This window comes from Neomonachus schauinslandi, chromosome 7 (assembly GCF_002201575.2).
Source record: "Neomonachus schauinslandi chromosome 7, ASM220157v2, whole genome shotgun sequence".
NCBI classification, from domain to species: domain Eukaryota; kingdom Metazoa; phylum Chordata; class Mammalia; order Carnivora; family Phocidae; genus Neomonachus; species Neomonachus schauinslandi.
This window is the reverse complement of record NC_058409.1, coordinates 24,285,325-24,304,075: the sequence shown is the minus strand read 5'-3', so window position 1 is coordinate 24,304,075 and position 18,751 is coordinate 24,285,325. Positions and strand designations below refer to the sequence as shown.

Genomic DNA, 18,751 nt, shown 5'->3' with positions numbered 1-18,751 from the left:
CTTCTGTGGGGCATTGTTTAGGTACTGTGAAGACTAGAGGTAAATTTGTGTCTTGTAAAAGCTTGGTGTGCACAGAATATCTTGGCAATTGTAGATGCACATTTAACTGTTAGTATTTGCTCTAGAAATGTCTTCATTTTACCAGTAGAAAAAAACAGATGCAGACTTCTTTTTAAAAGTCCTTATCTCTAGCCTTTAGCCATCCAGTTAATAGGAAAGGAATAACTTTATTTTTTATTTATTTTATTTTATTTTTGAGTTGACACCGTGCGTGTTCCATAAGTTTCAGGTGGACAACATGATTCACCTGCTCTGTTACGCTGTGCTCACCACAAGTGTAGCTCCCCATCTGTCACCAGGCAGCACTCTTAAAATATCGTTGACTGTATTCCCTTTGCTGTGGGAAAGGAATAACTTTAGCATTAAGCTTATTTAAAACATAGGACATTTAAGCCAGTATGTTAGATTTATTTTTCTATTCCACTTTCGCTGCAGTAACAAAAAGAAATCTGTAAAAAGTCAAAACATTGAGGAATTTACAAAACAGGCCACTTTAGTAGTTATTATTTTTTTTAAAGCATTTACATTAGAACTGATTATACCAGATGTACATTAGATATTCATTTTATGAAATAGCAAAATAAGATATTCAAGCCAGGCTTGAATATCCATATGAAAACATGGATACTGACTTTAGAGTTATTCATTTAGCTTTAATCATAGCAATTCTGTGGTTTCTTCACGTGTACTGTGTCTTTGTCCATAAAATGAAATATTTTGTAACTTCAGTGTTAATTTCGTGAAAGGATATAGATGAAGAAACCTCATTATTTGAAATAAATAGGCAAATTTAAAATGAGTGTCACAGGGGCGCCTGGGTGGCTCAGTTGTTAAGCGTCTGCCTTTGGCTCAGGTCATGATCCCAGGGTCCTGGGATCGAGCCCCACATCGGGCTCCCTGCTCAGCAGGAAGCCTGCTTCTCTCTCTCCCACTCCGCCTGCTTGTGTTCCCTCTCTTGCTGTGTCTCTCTATGTCAAATTAAAAAAAAAAAAAAAAATCTTAAAATGAGTGTCACATATAAATAGGTTGTCGAGTATTTTCTCTTTAATTTAAAAAAGTGTTTATTTATTAAAAGATACTTTGGTAGAATGTATGTTCTTTAATAAACCCTGTTTTAAAATCTCAATTATATATACTAATAATTAAGATATTAAAATATAGTAGTACCCCCCCATTTTTGTTTAGATTCTTGTAAAATATAAGCTTAACCAAGGTATAGGGGGGTGGCTTGCATCTTTGTGTTTATCTGGCAAGTAGAGTCCATTTGACAAGGTATGTCCTCTTTTTTTCTGGGGGAAGGGGACCTTTTTTGCAGCAAGAAATTTAAGGTTACTTTGGGGGAGGGGGTCAGTACTACTTCATCTGTAACATGTTTTTTTAAAAGTTATGATTATGGATTTTGGGTTGTTGTTTTCAGTCTTTTAAAAATATCTTTCCCCTTAACTCTTATATTAAGGGAAGTCCCTCTTTCCTACAGGGCTCTGAATTAAGGAATGGGTAGAGTTTACATTTAAGCACGCTAGTGTCTGCCCAATTTCTTAATGTATACATTTGTTTTCCTTTTTAGTGATTCTTTGTTCTTAAAATGCTAGAAGAAAACATAGATCTTCCTAGTGCCTTTGAACTTATACTGTAGTTTGATTAATTTAAATCATTAATAACTTCAGTAGGATTACTACAATACTGTATACTGGCCAAAATTGCAAATCTTATAATGAGTTTGTTGCATTAATTTCAAAAGCCACACCTTCATTGTATTTTATGTATAAATTGTATTTGTTCAAGTTGTATATATTGATATTGTATGTATACATGCAGCATGGTTAAGTTAGAAATAAAAATCTTTACCTAATACCTGTAGTGGTGGTCTGCTTCTTTCCCGAACTGTCTTGTGTTTACGTCCATCCTGATATTAGTAGGTATGGTCTTTGTGCTTGGCATCTCAATTTTGTATAGTTGAGAGAGCCCAGTGTCATTTTACACCCAAAATATTTCATGTTGTGAGTCTTGAAACAGAAATCATCATGAAACATAAACCTGGGAGAAAGGTTTTAAAATGTGCTTCTGGGGCGCCTGGGTGGCTCAGTCGTTAAGCGTCTGCCTTTGGCTCAGGTCATGATCCCAGGGTGCTGGGATTGAGCCCCCCATCGGGCTCCCTGCTCGGCAGGAAGCCTGCTTCTCCCTCTCCCAGTCCCCCTGCTTGTGTTCCCTCTCTCGCTGTCTCTCTCTCTCTGTTGAAAAATAAATAAAATCTTAAAAAAAAAAAAATGAAATAAAATAAAATAAAATAAAATTCTGGGCACCTGGGTGGGTCAGTTGGTTAAGCGTCTGCCTTCAGCTCAGGTCGTGATCCTGGGGTCCTGGATCAGTGGGGAATCTGCTTCTCCCTCTCCCTCTGCCCTCCACTCATGCTTGCTCTCTCTCTCTCTGTCTCTCTCTAGGGCTCTGTCTCTCAAACAAATAAAATCTTTAAAAAATAAAAAGGTAAAATGCGCTTCTAATTGATAACATTTGGGGGGGGGGCTCCTGGGTAGCTCATTCAATTAAGTGTCCCACTCTTGATTTTGGCTCAGGTCATAATCTCAAGGTCGTGAGATTGAGCCCTGTTGGGCTCTGTGCTGGGCGTGAAGCCTGCTTAAAATTCTCTTTCCTTCTCCTCTGCCCCGCCCCCCACCCTGCACTCTTTCTCTCTTAAAAACAAACAAACAAACTTGTTTTTACCAAAAATACTTTTATCCAAATTTTGTTATCCTTTTTCACTTGGTATTTGAGAACAGAATCTTCAAGAGGTGCATATGTAAAATGTATCTGACTAAAAGGTAAAAGACATTTCTTAGTGCTAAGGTACCATGATCTCTTTAAAAAATTTTTAATGAGCTTAATCTGCAAGACAAAACATTGCTTGAATTCTTGTTAATCATGTGTTCTTGTAACAGACGTTTATTAATTAGCAGGCTTTGCACTGGGTGGCCTTACGTAAGTCACGGCAGGCAATGAGAAGTTTTGATTCGTCAGCAAGTCTCAGAGGACTTAAACGTGCTTTGTGCAAAGGAGACTCCTCTGGCCCTTGCTGGGCTCGCTCTCTTCCTTTTCCCAACTGCTAACTTAGGTCACACTCCTACAGTGTGTGGAACACTAAAACAAGATGAAAGACCTGCCATGGTCTAAGCAAGAGAATGAATAGTGCTGCCTTTGCATCCTCTGCCCATCTTCCCCAGTTGAGTTTTGGAGCTGCGACGCTTTCACCAAAGCCATACCACTAAGATGCACCTGCTACCGCCCGCCCATGTTGTCAGGATGCTGCTGAGGACATTGTCTGTCCTAAGGAAGACCCTCCAGAAATCTCTTTTAAAAAGCCAAGTACAAAAACAAAACAAAGCAAAAAACATAGCCAAGGACCAGCCTAGGGGACCACAGTTAGCCAGGGCTTGCCAGAGCAGTCCTGAAGCCACAGCCTAAACTTCAAGTGAGTTGGAGGAGCCTCTAAACACATTTGTTACAACAGTAGCTGAATGTCTCATTCTTAGGCTGTTTCATTTGCAAAACAAATTAGGTCTTCAGTCCTCCTTCGGAAGTTGAACAAATGTGTGGGAAAATGATTATGAAGAGGCTACTTCAAAAAGAACCTGTTTCCTCTCAGCATTTATCTTGGGCTTCCTGTGACCCAATCTTCAAGTTACTTTTATCAACGTTATCAGAACATCACTTTTTGTCTTACCCAAACACGTTTATGGCTCTGACTAAAGAATATGACAGATCACACGTTCTTCCACACCTGCTCCCCTCCCCCACCCCTTTTCAGAGGGCTGGGGAAATTTTAGTTTTTAATCAAAGGCTTTATTTCTCCAGTGGTACAGAGGAATTTAACTGGGACTTTACAATTGCATAAAATATTTCTCGGAGTTGATGCTAATCTTAGTGAGAGGATATTGCCTAACCCAACCTAAAAGTACCAGAGTCATTACAGAAATATTATGTTGGCCTTGATTTCTACTCCATCACGAACTGTGCCACTCCGTCACTGGTGTCTTCTGTATTTACTGTGTGCCCACGCGGTACTGTGTGGAAGGTCTTTGCGATGCTCCAGCCTCCCCCAGGAGGGAGAGGTGACCCTGGAAATGAGAATGGCAGCTCAGCATGTCGAGGGCTGTCATTCAGGAGTGGAAATGGTGAGCGGCCAGTCCTGGTGTTCTTCCCGAGCAGCTGAGATGGTATCTAGCACATACCTACCTGACCACAAGGTCAGAAGAGGCTTCTTCCCAGGGAAAGTGCTTTTGAAGATGTCACAACAAGTCGGGTAAAGCGTCCCCGGCAGCAGGAGTAATACGGATCTGGCTGCCGGGGGCACGGGTAGGATGCTGGACGTAGGGCAGAAGGCCATCTGCACCGATGAGCCTGAAAAGGAAAGCGATAGGCCAGTAGGGAGTGGGAAGCCACAGAGGGATTTTAAGTGGGTCCCTCACGTCGTTTGTGTTTCAGAGAAAGCACCTGTGGAAAGGTGGTGAAGGGCTAGCTAGCCGGGGGCTGGGACAACAGGTGGCGTGCACACCTGGGCCCCGGAGGCTCGCTCGGTCCTGAGCCACAGGAGCCCAGCGCCCTGGAACTCCAGCTGGAGCTGAGGAATTGAACCAAGGAATCAGCTCCAGGAGCAGAGCACGTGCGTGCCTTGCTCTCCGTGGAAGCCGGTAGGAGCTGAGGGGCCCCGCCTGCGCGCTGTTAGGCCGGGGTGCGCTGCGCTGCGGGAGAGTGGTGCGTGCTGCCCTCTGCGCTGCAGTGGCCCACTCTCAGGTGACTTGGGCACCCCGACAGGCCCACCGAGATGACATGTGGGGGCGGGTCACTGGCGTGGACCAGCCAGTAGCAACAGGAGCCCCTCCCCCCATGCTTCAATAAAAGACATTCAACCATAGATTTGAGTGAAACATGTTTTCTTTCGTTCATTTATTCAGTAAGTGTTTTCTTAGCTACTAATGCCGGAGATAACAATACATTCATCGGCAAAAGGGTGTAGATGGCTGATGGCCGGGAGGGAGCGGTTGAGACTCTGTCGTGTGTCGCTCGGGTCAGGCAGAGGCACGTCTGTCCCCTTCCCCCTGAAGCGTTGGCTGCTGCTCACTTTCCTAAGTGAATGAGTTTAAATGACAACTGTCTCACCTTTCACTTAATCCCCGTTTCTTCACTTATTCTTTTTATGTGTGTCCTCAGCTCATATGCTCTCGCTCTCAGGGTAAACTCAAGGGCTCATTATTGGGTGTTTCCATGCAGAGCCCAGAACCACCCATCCGGAAGTAAATAGAAATGTTAGTTGCATCTTAACCATCGAAACTAAGTTTATGACAGGCCTGCCTGGAGCCCACCTGTCCTTCCGATGGCCCCTTCTAAATCTTTCTTCCCAACAATCTTTCCTCTTACCATCCTGGCCTCGTACACAAATAAAACCCACAACTCATATCCTGTGGCAGACTACAGCTCACATTAGCCATTGAATGCAAATGAGTCTCAATCAAAGAAGAAAGGAAACTAAAGTTTTCAGCACGGCCTTAGAAGGCTCCATGACTCTCTTAGTTACTTGCTGCCCTTGGCATGCTGGTATTTTATGTGGGCAGGGTGAAACTGGCTGTGGTCAGGGTGAGACTTTAAGCTTTTGATTTGTTCCCTTATTTTGAAAGGGTTAAAAAGATGTTACATGTTTTGGTATAATTTTAGTACTAGTATTAATTTTTGTCACATACGTGTAAGCGAGGATGAAACGCGAGTGCTCATTCACTGTTACTAGATCCATATTCTTGCAGAGAGCATGGCTTCAAAAGGCAAGTTTCAACAACTTGCCACTGTTTTTGTTTACCCTTTTAATTGAAAAAAATAACAGCTTTATTAAGATACATACTGTAAGTATATTCATATACTATCAAATTCATCTTTCTCAAGTATACAATTCAGTAGTTTTTAGTATATGCACAGAGTTACACAGCTGTTACCACTGTCTACTATGAGAACATTTTCCTCTCTCCTAAAAGAAGCCCTGTGTTCATTAGGAGTCGCTCCCTATTGCTCCAGCCCCCCAGCCCCTGGCAACCAGTATTCTACTTTTTACCTGTGTTGTTTTTCCTCCAAATTTTTATTTAAATTACAGTTAGCATATAGTGTAATATGGTTCCAGGAGTACAGCTTAGTGATTCATCACTTACAGCACGCGGTGCTCATCACAACGAGTGCCCTCCTCAATGCCCATCACCCATCTGGTCCACTCCCCACTCCCAGCCCCTCCATCAACCCTCAGTTTGTTCTCTGTAGTTAAGAGTCTCTTATGAGTTGCTTCCCTCTTTTTTTCCCTTCCCTTATGTTCATCTGTTTTGTTTCCTAAATTCCACATATGAGTAAAATCGTATGGTATTTTTCTTTCTCTGACTGACTTACTTTGCTTAGCATAATACACTCTAGCTCCAACCACATCATTGCAAATGGCAAGATTTCATTCTTTTTGATGGCTGAGTAATATTCCATTACACACACACACACACACACACACACCATCTTTATCCATTCATCAGTCGATGGAAACTGGGCTTTTCCCATAGCTTGGCTACTGTCGATCCACTTTTGCCCTCTGTTGATTTACCTCTTCTGGACATTTCATATAAATGGAATCATACCATATATAGCCTTTTTAAAAAAATATTTGTTTATTTAATTGACAGACACAGCGAGAGAGGGAACACAAGCAGGGGGAGTGGGAGAGGGAGAAGCAGGCTTCCTGCTGAGCAGGGAACCCGATGTGGGGCTCGATCCCAGGACCCCGGGATCATGACCTGAGCTGAAGGCAGACGCGTAATGACTGAGCCACCCAGGCGCCCCCGTATATAGTCTTCTGTGTCTGACTTCTTTCACTTAGCCTAGTGTTTGCAAGATTCATCCATACTGTAGTGTATATCAGTACTTCCTTTCTTTTTACTGCCAAGTAGTATTTTGTTGCACAGGAATACCGTAGTTTGTTTATTCTTTGATCAGTTGATTGACATTTGGGTTGTTTCTACTTTTTTGCTATTATGGATAATGCTGTGATGAGCGTTGGTGTAGAGATTTTTGTGTGGACATGTTTCAGTTTTCTTGGGTAGATACCTAGGATTAAAATTGCTGGGTCGTATAGTAACTGTGTTTAACCTTTTGAGAAACTGTCCCACTGTTTTCTGAAGTGGTTGTACCATTTCCCTATCACACTGGCGATATATGAGAGTTCCAATTTTTCCACATCTTTGCCAATATTTGTTATTGTCTGTCTTTTTAACTTTAGTTCTTTAGTTTTTAAAAACATTTTCTCATTTATGCACATGGTCACAGACTTAACATGGAAAGCCAACAGTCTTCTGTCTTGCTTTCACCGGTCCTTATTCCAAGTCCTATTCCCAACAAACCACCTTCCCTTTTTTGTTTCTAGTTTTTATGGTGGCTACTAGCATAATTCCAAAACAAAGATTTCTCAATTCACGGGCGCCTGGGTGGCTCAGATGGTTAAGCGTCTGCCTTCGGCTCAGGTCATGATCCCAGGGTCCTGGGATCGAGTCCCACATCGGGCTCCCTGCTCCTTGGGAGCCTGCTTCTCCCTCTGCCTCTCTCTCTGTCTCTCATGAATAAATAAATAAAAATCTTTTAAAAAAAAAAAAGATTTCTCAATTCACTCACTATGGGTTTTTCCCCCCACTTTTTAATTTTTTTTAATTTTAATTTTTTTTAAAGATTTTATTTATTTTTTAGAGAGCAAGCGAGAGAGAAACAGCATGAGAGGGGAGAGGGTCAGAGGGAGAAGCAGGCTCCCCGCTGAGCCGGGAGCCCGGTGTGGGACTCGATCCCAGGACCCTGGGATCATGACCTGAGCTGAAGGCAGACGCTTAACCATCTGAGCCACCCAGGCGCCCTTTCCCCCCACTTTTTAAATGAAAACTTAAAAACGTGCATAAAAGCAGAGTAGGACAGTTAGCTCCCATGTTCCCATCCCCAGCTACAGCATCATCTAATGACCACTCTTGCCAACTAGTTTTTGATTCTCCAGCGTTGGATAGTATGTGTTAATTTCCCTATTGAAAAGTGAGGGTTTACCTCATTTATCCTACCCCTTCCAAATTTTTTTATAGTAAATTATTTGTAGGCCTTGTATTACCTGTGTAGTTTTGAATACTTAAATCTCTCGTTCTTATTCCATCATCCTTAGACAGTATTAGTCAACTAATCCCTTCCCCAAGTGAGCTGGGGGTATTAGTGCCCTACCTTTCTTCCCTTCTGCTTTTATCTCTCAACCATTTTCAGCTGTACTTTTTTTTTTTTAAGCCTTTTGATTTTTTTTTATTACCCAAAAAAGCTTTATTTATTTATTTATTTTTAAAAGATTTTATTTATTTGACAGAGAGAGCACAAGCAGACGGGGAGAGAGGGAGAAGCAGACTCCCTGCTGAGCAGGGAGCCCGATGTGGGACTTGATCCCAGGACCCTGGGATCATGACCTGGGCCGAAGGCAGCCGCTTAACCGACTGAGCCACCCAGGCATCCCGCTTTATTGTTTTAATTTAGCTTTCTGACTCTGTGCTTGTGCCTTCCTCACTTTGACAACGATTTTCTGCTCCTCGATAAGTAAAGCACACTTGATCAACACCCATGGAACCACCATAGGCCCTGCTGACGTGCTTATTTCATTTCAGACAATCTCATGGGGACTTTAGGTCTCACCGCTCAAGCTCCTCAAAGTTGGCCTGGGCCCACACCGCATGCGGATGTTGGTGCTTTCCCAACCTTCTTGGTATAAAGGTAAACGATTCAATTACCAGGGGTTCGGGACAGCCTAGTTTTGGTAGAGGCTGTACTGCGGGACAGCCGAGGCTGGCCTGTCAAACGCTGGACCGTTCTGGACGCTTACGGGCCCCGTCCCCGGAAGAGGCAGCTCTACCTTTTGTATCGTCAGGTTGGTAGCACTCACAGTCTGTTCTCTAATTACAACTAAGTCGTGCGTGCTTTGTTGGTTGGTTGGTTCTAAGACTTGAACATCAAGGGAATTTACATTATCAGGACTTTAAATATTGTTCAGGGCAGAGCCATGTAGTGTGCTGGAGTTCCAACCCCCCCCCCCGGCGCCCCCTACCCGACTCAGTGTGACAGCTGTGGGCCAGGGGGAGGATTGTCTAAGCATCCAGTTAACACCTTTTTTTATTCAGGATTAGTTGGTGGTTAGTAGTACTCATGGACCCACTCTGCACGCTCTCCTATCATGTACATCTTGCGTGGGCCTTGTATTCTTTAATCATTTTGTGCCTTACATCCCCCTCTGGAAGGGACCTCCTTGAGAGGGGAACCGTTTTTCTTCTTTTACTTCTGTACCAATTTTAGTCTCTTAGTAAATTAAATTGGTTTCCCTAAAAGTTGTCCAGTAAATATAGCCAGTGCTATTGAAGTGACACCATGCTGTTAGATTCTGCATATACTTTATTTTATAATGTTATAAATATATAAATATTTTTAAAATAAAGCTATTAAAAACTCATAAATTAAAATATTCAGCTTCAATGCCTGTAGTATTTCCTTTGCATGATCGCTTTTAGCCTTTCCAAGAAGTCTTTCAGTGTACTCTTCTTGACTTCATTCACCGAACAGGTCTGCAAAAGACATATTTCATTAGCTTGCATTGCTGAGTCACTGAGTCTGTCTTTCATGCCTGCCCACTTGAGTCAGGCCTCCTCTGGCACACGCCACCTGAACAGTTCTTTCCAAACAGGGCCTCCGGTCTAGTCTGATTGGGAGTCTGTCTCTGCCACGAGGCCAGCACGGTTTGCTGGTCTTCTGTGCATGCTAATAAACTCCTAGAAATGGTTACTAACTGTGTACCTCCGGGGGGAGCCGCAGACTCTGGAGAGGTGTGCCATAGCTAGGTGCCGCTTAGGGGTGTAACATGCGGGGGAGGCTCAGACCTGCCTGCTGCCATACTGGGCCTTCTGCGTGGCCACCTGGACTGCGGAGAGAGAGGTTCGTTCCATTCACCCCCTGCCCACAAACAGCAACCCCCCAGCTTGACAGCACCTCGGGTGGAAAGAATTTCAGGTACCTACCCCAGGTCACTGCTTCAGTCTGGACCTCAGCTCTGTCAACTTATTAATTACATTGCTTAGGACAAACTGCTTCATTTATAAAAGCTACAGTTTCCTCCCTTGATAAATGGGGACAATTGTGCCTGCTTTATAGGATAATTAAAAGGATTAAAACAGAGAACAAGTGTAGTGTCAGCTCCCTTATTCCTTTACCTTCCCTTAAAAATCAGGTGACATGCCCAGCAAGGGGATGACTGTCCCCAGTTCCTCCACTTGACACTAGATAACATCTATTCTGGGCTCTTCCTCTTTCCCACACTATCAATTCTCCCCTCTCCGCTGGATCATTCCTGCTGGTGTATTAACATACTGGATATATGCCCCACCTCAAAAGAACTTCCCTTACTCACTTGTACCCTTCGTCTCTTGTTCCATTTCTCTGCAGTCTAATAGCAAAACACCTCAAAAGAGTTTCCTGTACTCACTGCCCTCCGGCATTCTCTGTGGAACCCACTCCAGTCAGGCTCTCATTCCAGATCCAGTGGCCATTCTCATCTTCATCTGACTTGACCTTCCGGTACGTTTGACACATTGGATCTCTCCTTATTAAGAGTTTCTTCACTTGCTATCTGGGGCACCACACATTCTTTGGTTTCCTCCTACTTCACTGGCTACTTCTCAGTCTCTTTTGCTGGACCTCTTTTCCTGACCTCTGTGAGAGTGCTTCTGGGCTCAGTCCTTGGATCTCTCTATGTCATTCAGATCTAGGACTTTCAATAACATCTTTCTGAGGACTCTTCATTTTATATCACGAGTTCTGACCTCTCCCTTTGCAAAGCCTCAGACTTTTCCTACAATTTCAGCATCTCCACTTGGCTATCCAAGAGGTACCTCAAATTTAGTATTGATAAATGGAACTCTTAATCATGTGCTCAACCTCCAGCCTTGCTTTGTGCCCAGTTTTCTAGGCACCAACCATCTCCCAAAAGACTCAGGCTAGGAACCAAGAGGCCATCTTTTACTCATTCCCTCATCCCTCACAGTGGGTCTTCTGGCTCTATTTTTAGTTATATCCCAAATCTAACAACCTCTATTGCTCCCAGTCTGTTGAAACCACTATTACCTCCAACCTGGATTACTGTGATGGCCTCCCAGTAGGGCAGCTTGTTTCCCTGCTTAGCCCTCGTCAGTTTATTTACCACACAGCAGCCAGAGTGATCATTTTAAATCATGTAGTCTCTGTTCCGCTCAAAACCCTGTGGGTGAATCCTGCCATACTTGGGGTAGAATCCAGAGACCATGTGTGATCTACTAAAAATCCCCTTTGCTCAATCTGATCCAGCCACCCTGGCTTTCCTACTGATCTTTGAACACGTGAACCTCATTTCTACCTCAGGGCCTTTGCACAGCTATTTCCTCTGCCTGGAATGTTCTTTCCCCAGTTAGTCATATAGCCTGCTCCTTCACTTAATTCAAATATTTGCTCAGATGATGTCACCAACTATCAGCCCTTTCCCTCATGACCCCTATATTCTTTATTCCTTTATTTTTCTTCATAGCACTTATCACTACTGGACATAATATTACATGTTTGTTTGCTTTTCTGACTCCCCCACTAGAGCATTCTGTGAGAGCAGGCACTGTATCCCCAGTGCCTAGAACAGCACCTTGCACTCATAGAGCCTCAACAAATATTTGCTAAGTGAATGAATGGGTTGATTAATCAAGGGTATTACGACTCTTAAGGAGGAATGGTTAGGAGTCAGGTTGCTATCCGTCAGGAGCCAAGTGGTCGGCATGATCCAGCTTACCATGTTTGCCATTTTCCTGAGGTTCCTGTGAAGTCCTCTGAGGAGTCTGTTGGAGCAATTGTGCGTAGAGAGCTGCTGAAGCACAGTTGTGGCTCTGCAGATTTCTTTTTCAGTTGTGTTCTAGAAAGAGAAATGCCACAGTTAGCCATGCGCTACCTCTGTTTTGAACATGGGAGAGACAGTTTTCCTTGTGATTGCTTCTTTTCAGGAGGACAAGTGGAGAAAGTGAGTTTGCTCAACTCTGGATCAGGTATTCAGATATTCCTTTCATGTGAATGAAGGCTGCTGGTCCCAATAAACAACCTCTGCCAATTACCTACAAATGCAGCAAACTTCTCTTTTCCCTTGGATAATTTTGCTGAAAGGCTACCTGAGTAAAGACACTCAGCTAAGTAAATGACAGAGTGGGGATTTGAGTCTAGAGCCATCTGTCTCTACCCGTGATCTATGTCCGTTTCTCTCCACCATGCAAGCCTACATGAGCTTGTCGTCAGATTGTGCTCTGTCTCATTGCTGTAAGATTTTAAAGTCCAGGTTTCCCTGGAAATCCTACAAGCTTGTTGAATAAATGACTGCCTATCCTGTGGCCGGGACACTGGTGCTTTGGGCCGCACTCTCCATTTAGCCCACCCCCTGAGAGATGGCAGTGTGTGCAAAGCTCAGGGTCCATGTGAGGAGATGAGACATCTGCCCATGTAGCTGGAGAGGTGTGCCAAGATCACCGCTAGGCGAGAGATCAGAGGGAGCTTCTGGGAGAGGGTGCAATTGAGCTGGGCTGTGGACACAGCTTCTGGAAGAGGCCGTTGGCCTAGGAGGTGAAGCGCCAGAATCTCCGGGGAATGCTGCAGCCCAAATGCGGGTCTGGCCACATGGCTCTTCCTGGGGACGTGTGGGCCTTAGATGAGGGAATGCACAGGTGGGAAAATAGCTCTTTTTGGGAACCTGGCAGAGGGATCGTGACTCTGTCTGAATCAGGCCTGGTATGTCTTCTCACTTTGCAGTGAAGAATGAAAGCATGGAGTGTGGAGAGCAGTCTTAGCTTGAGCCTGATCCAGCTCAGATCAAGCTGTCTCCAGCCTTTGCGAGGACATGCGTTAGTCCCTTGCCACCCAAAGTGTGGTCCAGGAAGCAGCAGCATGGACATCACCTGGGAGCTTGTTAGAAATGCAGAACCGCATGCCTGCCCCCAGAAATCCTGAATCACAATGTACATTAATGTAAACCACCAGGGGATTTAGATGAGAAGTACTGTCAGGGCAGTTTTTAAAGTTCTTGCATATTTTTTCTGATTATTAAGGTAATACATGTTTACTGTAAAGGTAATATATATTCAGCAAAAATGCATTCACTCAATCCCACCAGCCAGAGATAACTGTGGATATCTTGATAAATATCTTCCCATTTTTAAAAATACTTTTTAAAAAATGGGGACCAACTGTTGATACTGTTTTGTAGCCTTTTTACACAATACATAGTACAAGCGTTAAGTCATTCAGTAGTATATAAGAACATGGGGTTGAGAGCTGCATGGAAGCCTACAGCATATTTGTACCATAATCGGGTAATACCCTACCATTGCAGTTTTTTGCTTCTGTAAAATAAAGTGGCATTGAGTCATCTGTGTAAATCTTTGTGTTCATCTCTTATTTCTTTAGGCTGAATTCTAAAAGTGCATTTCATATTTTAGGGTTTTTCCAGGAAGATCTAGACCCAGACTCAGGTACTAGAACCCTAGGCTACAAAAGCTTCCCCGTTGCCCTGTGGGCCTTGATGGCCCGTTGGCAAGGCCTTTCTTTGGAAGGACATGCACTTAATGAACCGGCCAAGAGCCCTCCTGGGCTCTGACTGTAGTTGGAAATTTGAGAGCAACACCAGTATCTCTGGGCTGTGAGAGTCAAGAAACCCCCATCAGTCTCCGTATCTCTGGAGGCTTAGTGGGGAAGCAGAGGCGGGGAAGCCAAGGGGAAGGCACACGTTAGCTGTGTGTGTACATCTAGGCAGACAGCTGTGCCGCTGGGGAGAGAACAGTGAGGTTCAAGAAGACCAAAAAGAGAAGAGCCCCTTCGCTTATCTTTTTTCATCACAATCTCGTGAGACTTTTCTAAAACTTTAGCTTGGAGCCTAGAAATTAAACCGCCTCAGTTTTGAGTATATGGCTTGTAATACAGGAAAACACCCTCTAGATAGATTCTTGAAAGCGTTTTCTAAAGGCAGTTAGGATAAAATAGGAATTGAAAAGAGTTTGAATCAAATGGAGAAACTTCAAAAGAACTAATTCTCGAGGCAGTTTTCATGAAGACCTTAAAGTTTTAGTTCTATTGGAATTGCAGCTACAGGATCCTACCCCGTACCGACGGCTGGCGTCTGCTTGTCCAGGTTTTGCCGCGTGAGGGTGTCGTGCGTAGCTCAGGGGGCACACTCCGACAGCCTAGTGGACCTTGCAGTTTAGGACTGCTCAGGAAAAGAGACTGAAAAGGGGAGCTTAGGCCTATGCTAGAAAGAAGCCCAGCACTCATGGGAACATCGGCAAAGGGTGGAACACCATCTAGGGCTGCTTCTGTGGCGGAGACGCTGTTCGATTTCTAACATGGTTCTTGACTAGCTTCATATTGGGCCCTAAACATCTAGTCCTCGTTGTCTTGTACTCATTATCCCCAACTCGGCCCAAATTTAGTGAGCCAGTGCTATACATGAGAAAGTCTTTTAGTTCTACTTAAAAAAAAAAAAAAAGGATTTGAGAGTTGGTGTAGAACTCTGAGGAATCATGGACTTGAGCTCTCTTTGGAAAGGAGGAAATACTTCCCACTAATGGTCTACCCAAGAAATCCATCACGGACCAGCCAGCTTGCTTGTTTTCCACTTTGCTCTTTCTCAGACCACCTTAGTTTCAGAGATACTGGGCAGGCATTGCCTGTGAAGTCCAGGACTCAGATCCGCACTGTCCTTCCAGCAACCGCCAAGAACAGGATCCCACCCGACTTGGAGATAATAGAATTCTTGATCCCCCAAAGAAAGAAAATTGATAACCAAAGTCTTGGATTTTGGAAAGGTGTCCTTCTTTGGGGACACAAAGAAGTAACTTTTCCTGCCACATACCACCTTGGTGGGTTTTTAAAATAACAGCCTTTCCTTATCCTGTAATATCTGTAATATTCCTTATTCTGTAATATCTTTGCTTATTCTGTAATATCTGTAATATCTTGGAGGAAAAGAAAAAATGGAAGAAGGAGATTGGTGTAATCCAGGAGGAATAGAAGCAGTTGGAGGAAGGCCTGTGAGACAGGCAGGAGTGAGGGAAGATGGTGGGGACTCGCTTCAGCAGACGTCTACCCAGGTGAGGGGCCGTGTGATAACTGATGAAGAGAATGGCCACGAACAGCAGAAAGGTGGTGCGACCCGGCCTGCGCCTCGGCAAGGATGAGACTGGCCTGGTCATCTAGAGCTGGCCCAGACTGGAATCACAGAGAGTTGGATCTTTTCCAGCTACCGGCCCCTCCTTCTTAGAATTACTGCTCCTCTGTAACCAGTTTTTGCCTTTAACCAAGAGTTATATCATTTTACAGTAACACTTTCCACTAAGTCAAGAATTGGATTCCAACCAACTTTCAAAATCACTTTCATATCTTCACATGTGGAAACCGAGGCACAAGGAGATATGGACAGTGGCCAAAGGCCACATCGCTAGTTAACGGTAAAACCGTGGCTAATGCTACAGGCTGTGTCACTTCGAGACGCTCGGCACTTTGGGGCCCAGCCCTTGGCTTTGATGGAACCCTCTCGGCAGCGTGGCGCCATCTGGGGAACCCAGGGCACAGCCCAGGTGGGACTCCTGGCTGTTTCTTATGTATATAAAATGTTAATAGATGATATTTATATATTATATACTTCTATGTGTATATAAGATCTCCAAGTCCTTCCAGCCTCCTGATGGACAGAGTCTGAAACAGGATGAGATTCTAAAGGACAAAATTACGTGATATATAGTATTAAAGAATATGATACATTATGCATTAATATTACATCATATATATTGATTATGTTACGATATTATGTAGTATTGTCTATCAGATTCCTGAACTAATGTGTAATGAGATGAGATGGTCCAGACAAAGCCCGAGGAGCAGTTTTCCTCACAAAGCAGGACGGGGGTGTTCTGTGGCCCGGCCTTTGGGGTGTCGCTGTGCTAACCTGCGCAGCTACCCTCCCGGCCACCCCGTCCCCTCTAGGCCGCGTGGAAAGCAGGCGGTTAGGAGACCATTGGCAAATTGAAGCTTTGGGTTTTTCATTCTCAGTCTTGTGTTTCCATGAAAACAGGAACTGATGTGCCCAAACCTATTGACATGGCTGTAGTCGTATGTTTGTCAGAGAAAATGCACTATCAGCTGTCAAATCTGTCTCCTCCCACTAAAGATAGAGGGGCGGGGGTGAAACGGTGCTGGAGGCAGAAAGGCGAGATGCCCAAGCAACCAGGGCCAGGGATGTGTGGGACCCCCGTGTGGCAGGGCAGTTCCGGACTGGGCTGGAAGGGGCTTGGCAGGACATTGCAGCGGAAGGTCTCTGGAGAGCCACCCCCGGAGCCAGTGGGCTGTTAGGTGACCAGGCTGCGGAAAAGGAGGGGCTCTGGCGATACCTTTTCTGTTGCTATAGGAAGTCTCTTAGACAAAATGAAAGCTCCCTCGACCTGTAATCTCCATATCTCTTTTTGTGACACTATTTGGTTTTTCAGAAATGTGCGGGCTAGAAAAACTCTCCTTCAACAAGCATTTATTGAGCGCCTCCTGTATTCCAGGTACTAGGCTGGGATATAGGAGGAAAAGAAGGAACTGTTCCTTGACCAGCATTTGGAATTAGGATCACAAAAATCCAAGCTTTCCATTATACATCTTCTAAATCAAGTGAAACCAGAAACACTAAAACATGCTTGAGAGTAAAGATCAGAATTTTCATTCTTAAAAACATCTAACACCTTGTAGTTAATTTGGGTCTGTTCACTTTCTGTTAAAAAAAATGTTTCTTGTTCAAACACCTGTGGATGGCTTTCCTCTCCCAAGTCACTCATGTGCCAAAGCAGACCCCGGGACAGTTCTTACCTTTGGGGCAGCGAAGACGTCTGTGACGGTCAGCTCCATGCACGAGTCCTGGCCCAGAACGAGAGGGCAAGAGACAGAGTCACTTCCAACTGTACAGGGGGGCCCTTGCCGGGCAGCTGTCGCTCCCTCCAACCAAGCAAACTGCCCTCAGGACAAAAAAGCTCCTGCAGAGAAATCTCTGCTCTGCTCCCCTGTCTGTCACCAACCACCAACCACCAACTTCTCTGGAAGTTGTGATGTTCTTCTCATAGTCTAAGAAGTACCCACGGCATCTCCAGAACATCTGGAGAGATGGTGCCTGATAGCTTACTCACGTTTCTCGCTGTGAGGATGTTCAACGTTCTGATGATCTCTTTAATGGCAATACTGAAGTTATGTCCGTGGACGAAGGTGCTGGTGAGTGCTAGTAAGCAGACCAGAGTCGGAATCAGTTGGGAGGTGAGACCCATTAATAGATCTCTCTTTGCAGTGACAATATGAGACAAATCAGTTTACTAGGAGAGGCTCACAATGCAATTCTGACAAAGATAACTCTATATATAGATTTTAAAATTGCTGAAACTGAGGGAAAATGAGGGAAATTGGAAATTTTCGTTACACCAGGTTGTCAGTTATTTGGGGCCAATCAGCACCTCTCTTCCAGGAGAAAAAATACCTCACAGAAACAGGTAAAATGTTCCTGTGAAATCATACCAATAGGAAAATGAAACCTTTTTTTAAAATTAACTACAAAGTATCAGCATAGGAAATTACACCATAATTTGCTCTTTAGATTAATCTTATCAGCTTGGGGTTGCTGCTGGCTTTTTGTTTGCACAGAAGGAAGAGGCCACAGGTGTCCGAATTTGTTTTAGTGCAGTCCTCCTGGGGAAAGATAGAGTAATAACAAGAAAGTTTGACTTGAATAGTGTTTCAGCCTGGCGTCTTCCAAGTATGGGTGGCATCTTGGAAACTCTCCTCTTGTGGAAAAGCTGATCTGGGGCTCTTTCTTTAGGTAGAAGGAAAGTAATGGGCACAGACCCTCTCCTGTCCCAGCCCTCAGGCATGCCACATTCCTTCAGGTTTAGGACTTGGGCAAAAGACTGGTGTCACCAGGTGGGGCTTGGTCTGGGTCACATCAGGTCCACACGTCCTTAGCAATGCAGGGGCCCTCGGCAAACCCTGTCTATCTCGAGGTTTCAGGAATGACCACTTTGTAAATGGAACTTGAATACATCCTCAGCTAAGGAGGAAAAAGAACTATAATCTTCCTGGTTTACAAACCAGTTGTCTTTGTCAATGCCCCCCAACCTGCCCTGCTGCCTTAGTCTAATTCCCGGGTCCCGGTGTGGTCCTCACAGCCCCACTGCTCACGCAGGTGGAGCAGGATTCCTGTGCCCCAGCACCGCTCGGCTTTTTCCTCCCGAGACTTGGCTTCTCTATCCCACCCACTCCCTTCCCCTGCTCTCTGACCTTCCTCTCCCTACTGATTTTCTCAGGTCACGTAGAAAAGAGTACTGCTAAGTTGTTCCTGCGCCTTGGATCTTTTTACAGTGCCTTGCGCTCTGTGAAGGACAGGATCCAGATAAGTGTATGAGGAAGGCCCTGCAATCATATTTTGGATCCTTTGCTGGACCGTGGCACGAGTTTGCCAAACTCAGAGCAATGACTTCTGACACAGACTCTGCGGAGTTACGCTATACTTCCCAGGTTAAGGGCATGGCCTCCACGAGACTGCCCTCAC

The 18,751-nt window shown here is 44.6% G+C and overlaps 1 protein-coding gene and 1 pseudogene across 1 annotated transcript; both read right to left on the bottom strand.

Moving 5' to 3' along the window:
• Positions 1-8,605: 8,605 nt before the first annotated feature.
• Positions 8,606-9,321, bottom strand: LOC110591205 (annotated as a pseudogene).
• Positions 9,322-9,510: 189 nt separating this feature from the next.
• IL4 (interleukin 4) lies at positions 9,511-17,543 on the bottom strand. The gene is made up of 4 exons (XM_021701867.1): positions 17,343-17,543; positions 17,029-17,076; positions 11,939-12,058; positions 9,511-9,698 (listed from the first exon to the last, which is right to left on the bottom strand). The coding sequence occupies exons 1-4, from the start codon at positions 17,475-17,477 to the stop codon at positions 9,606-9,608; spliced, it is 396 nt and encodes a 131-aa protein (XP_021557542.1). The 5' UTR covers positions 17,478-17,543; the 3' UTR covers positions 9,511-9,605.
• Positions 17,544-18,751: the final 1,208 nt, after the last annotated feature.

Coding starts and splice junctions, on each gene's coding strand:
- IL4 (XM_021701867.1), bottom strand. CDS start 17,477: ATGGGTCTCACCTCCCAACTGATTCCGACTCTGGTCTGCTTACTAGCA. Junction 17,077..17,342: donor ACATCCTCACAGCGAGAAAC/GTGAGTAAGCTA, acceptor GTTCTGGGCCAG/GACTCGTGCATGGAGCTGAC. Junction 9,699..11,938: donor TCAGGAAAATGGCAAACATG/GTAAGCTGGATC, acceptor TGTCTTTTGCAG/ACCTGTTCGGTGAATGAAGT.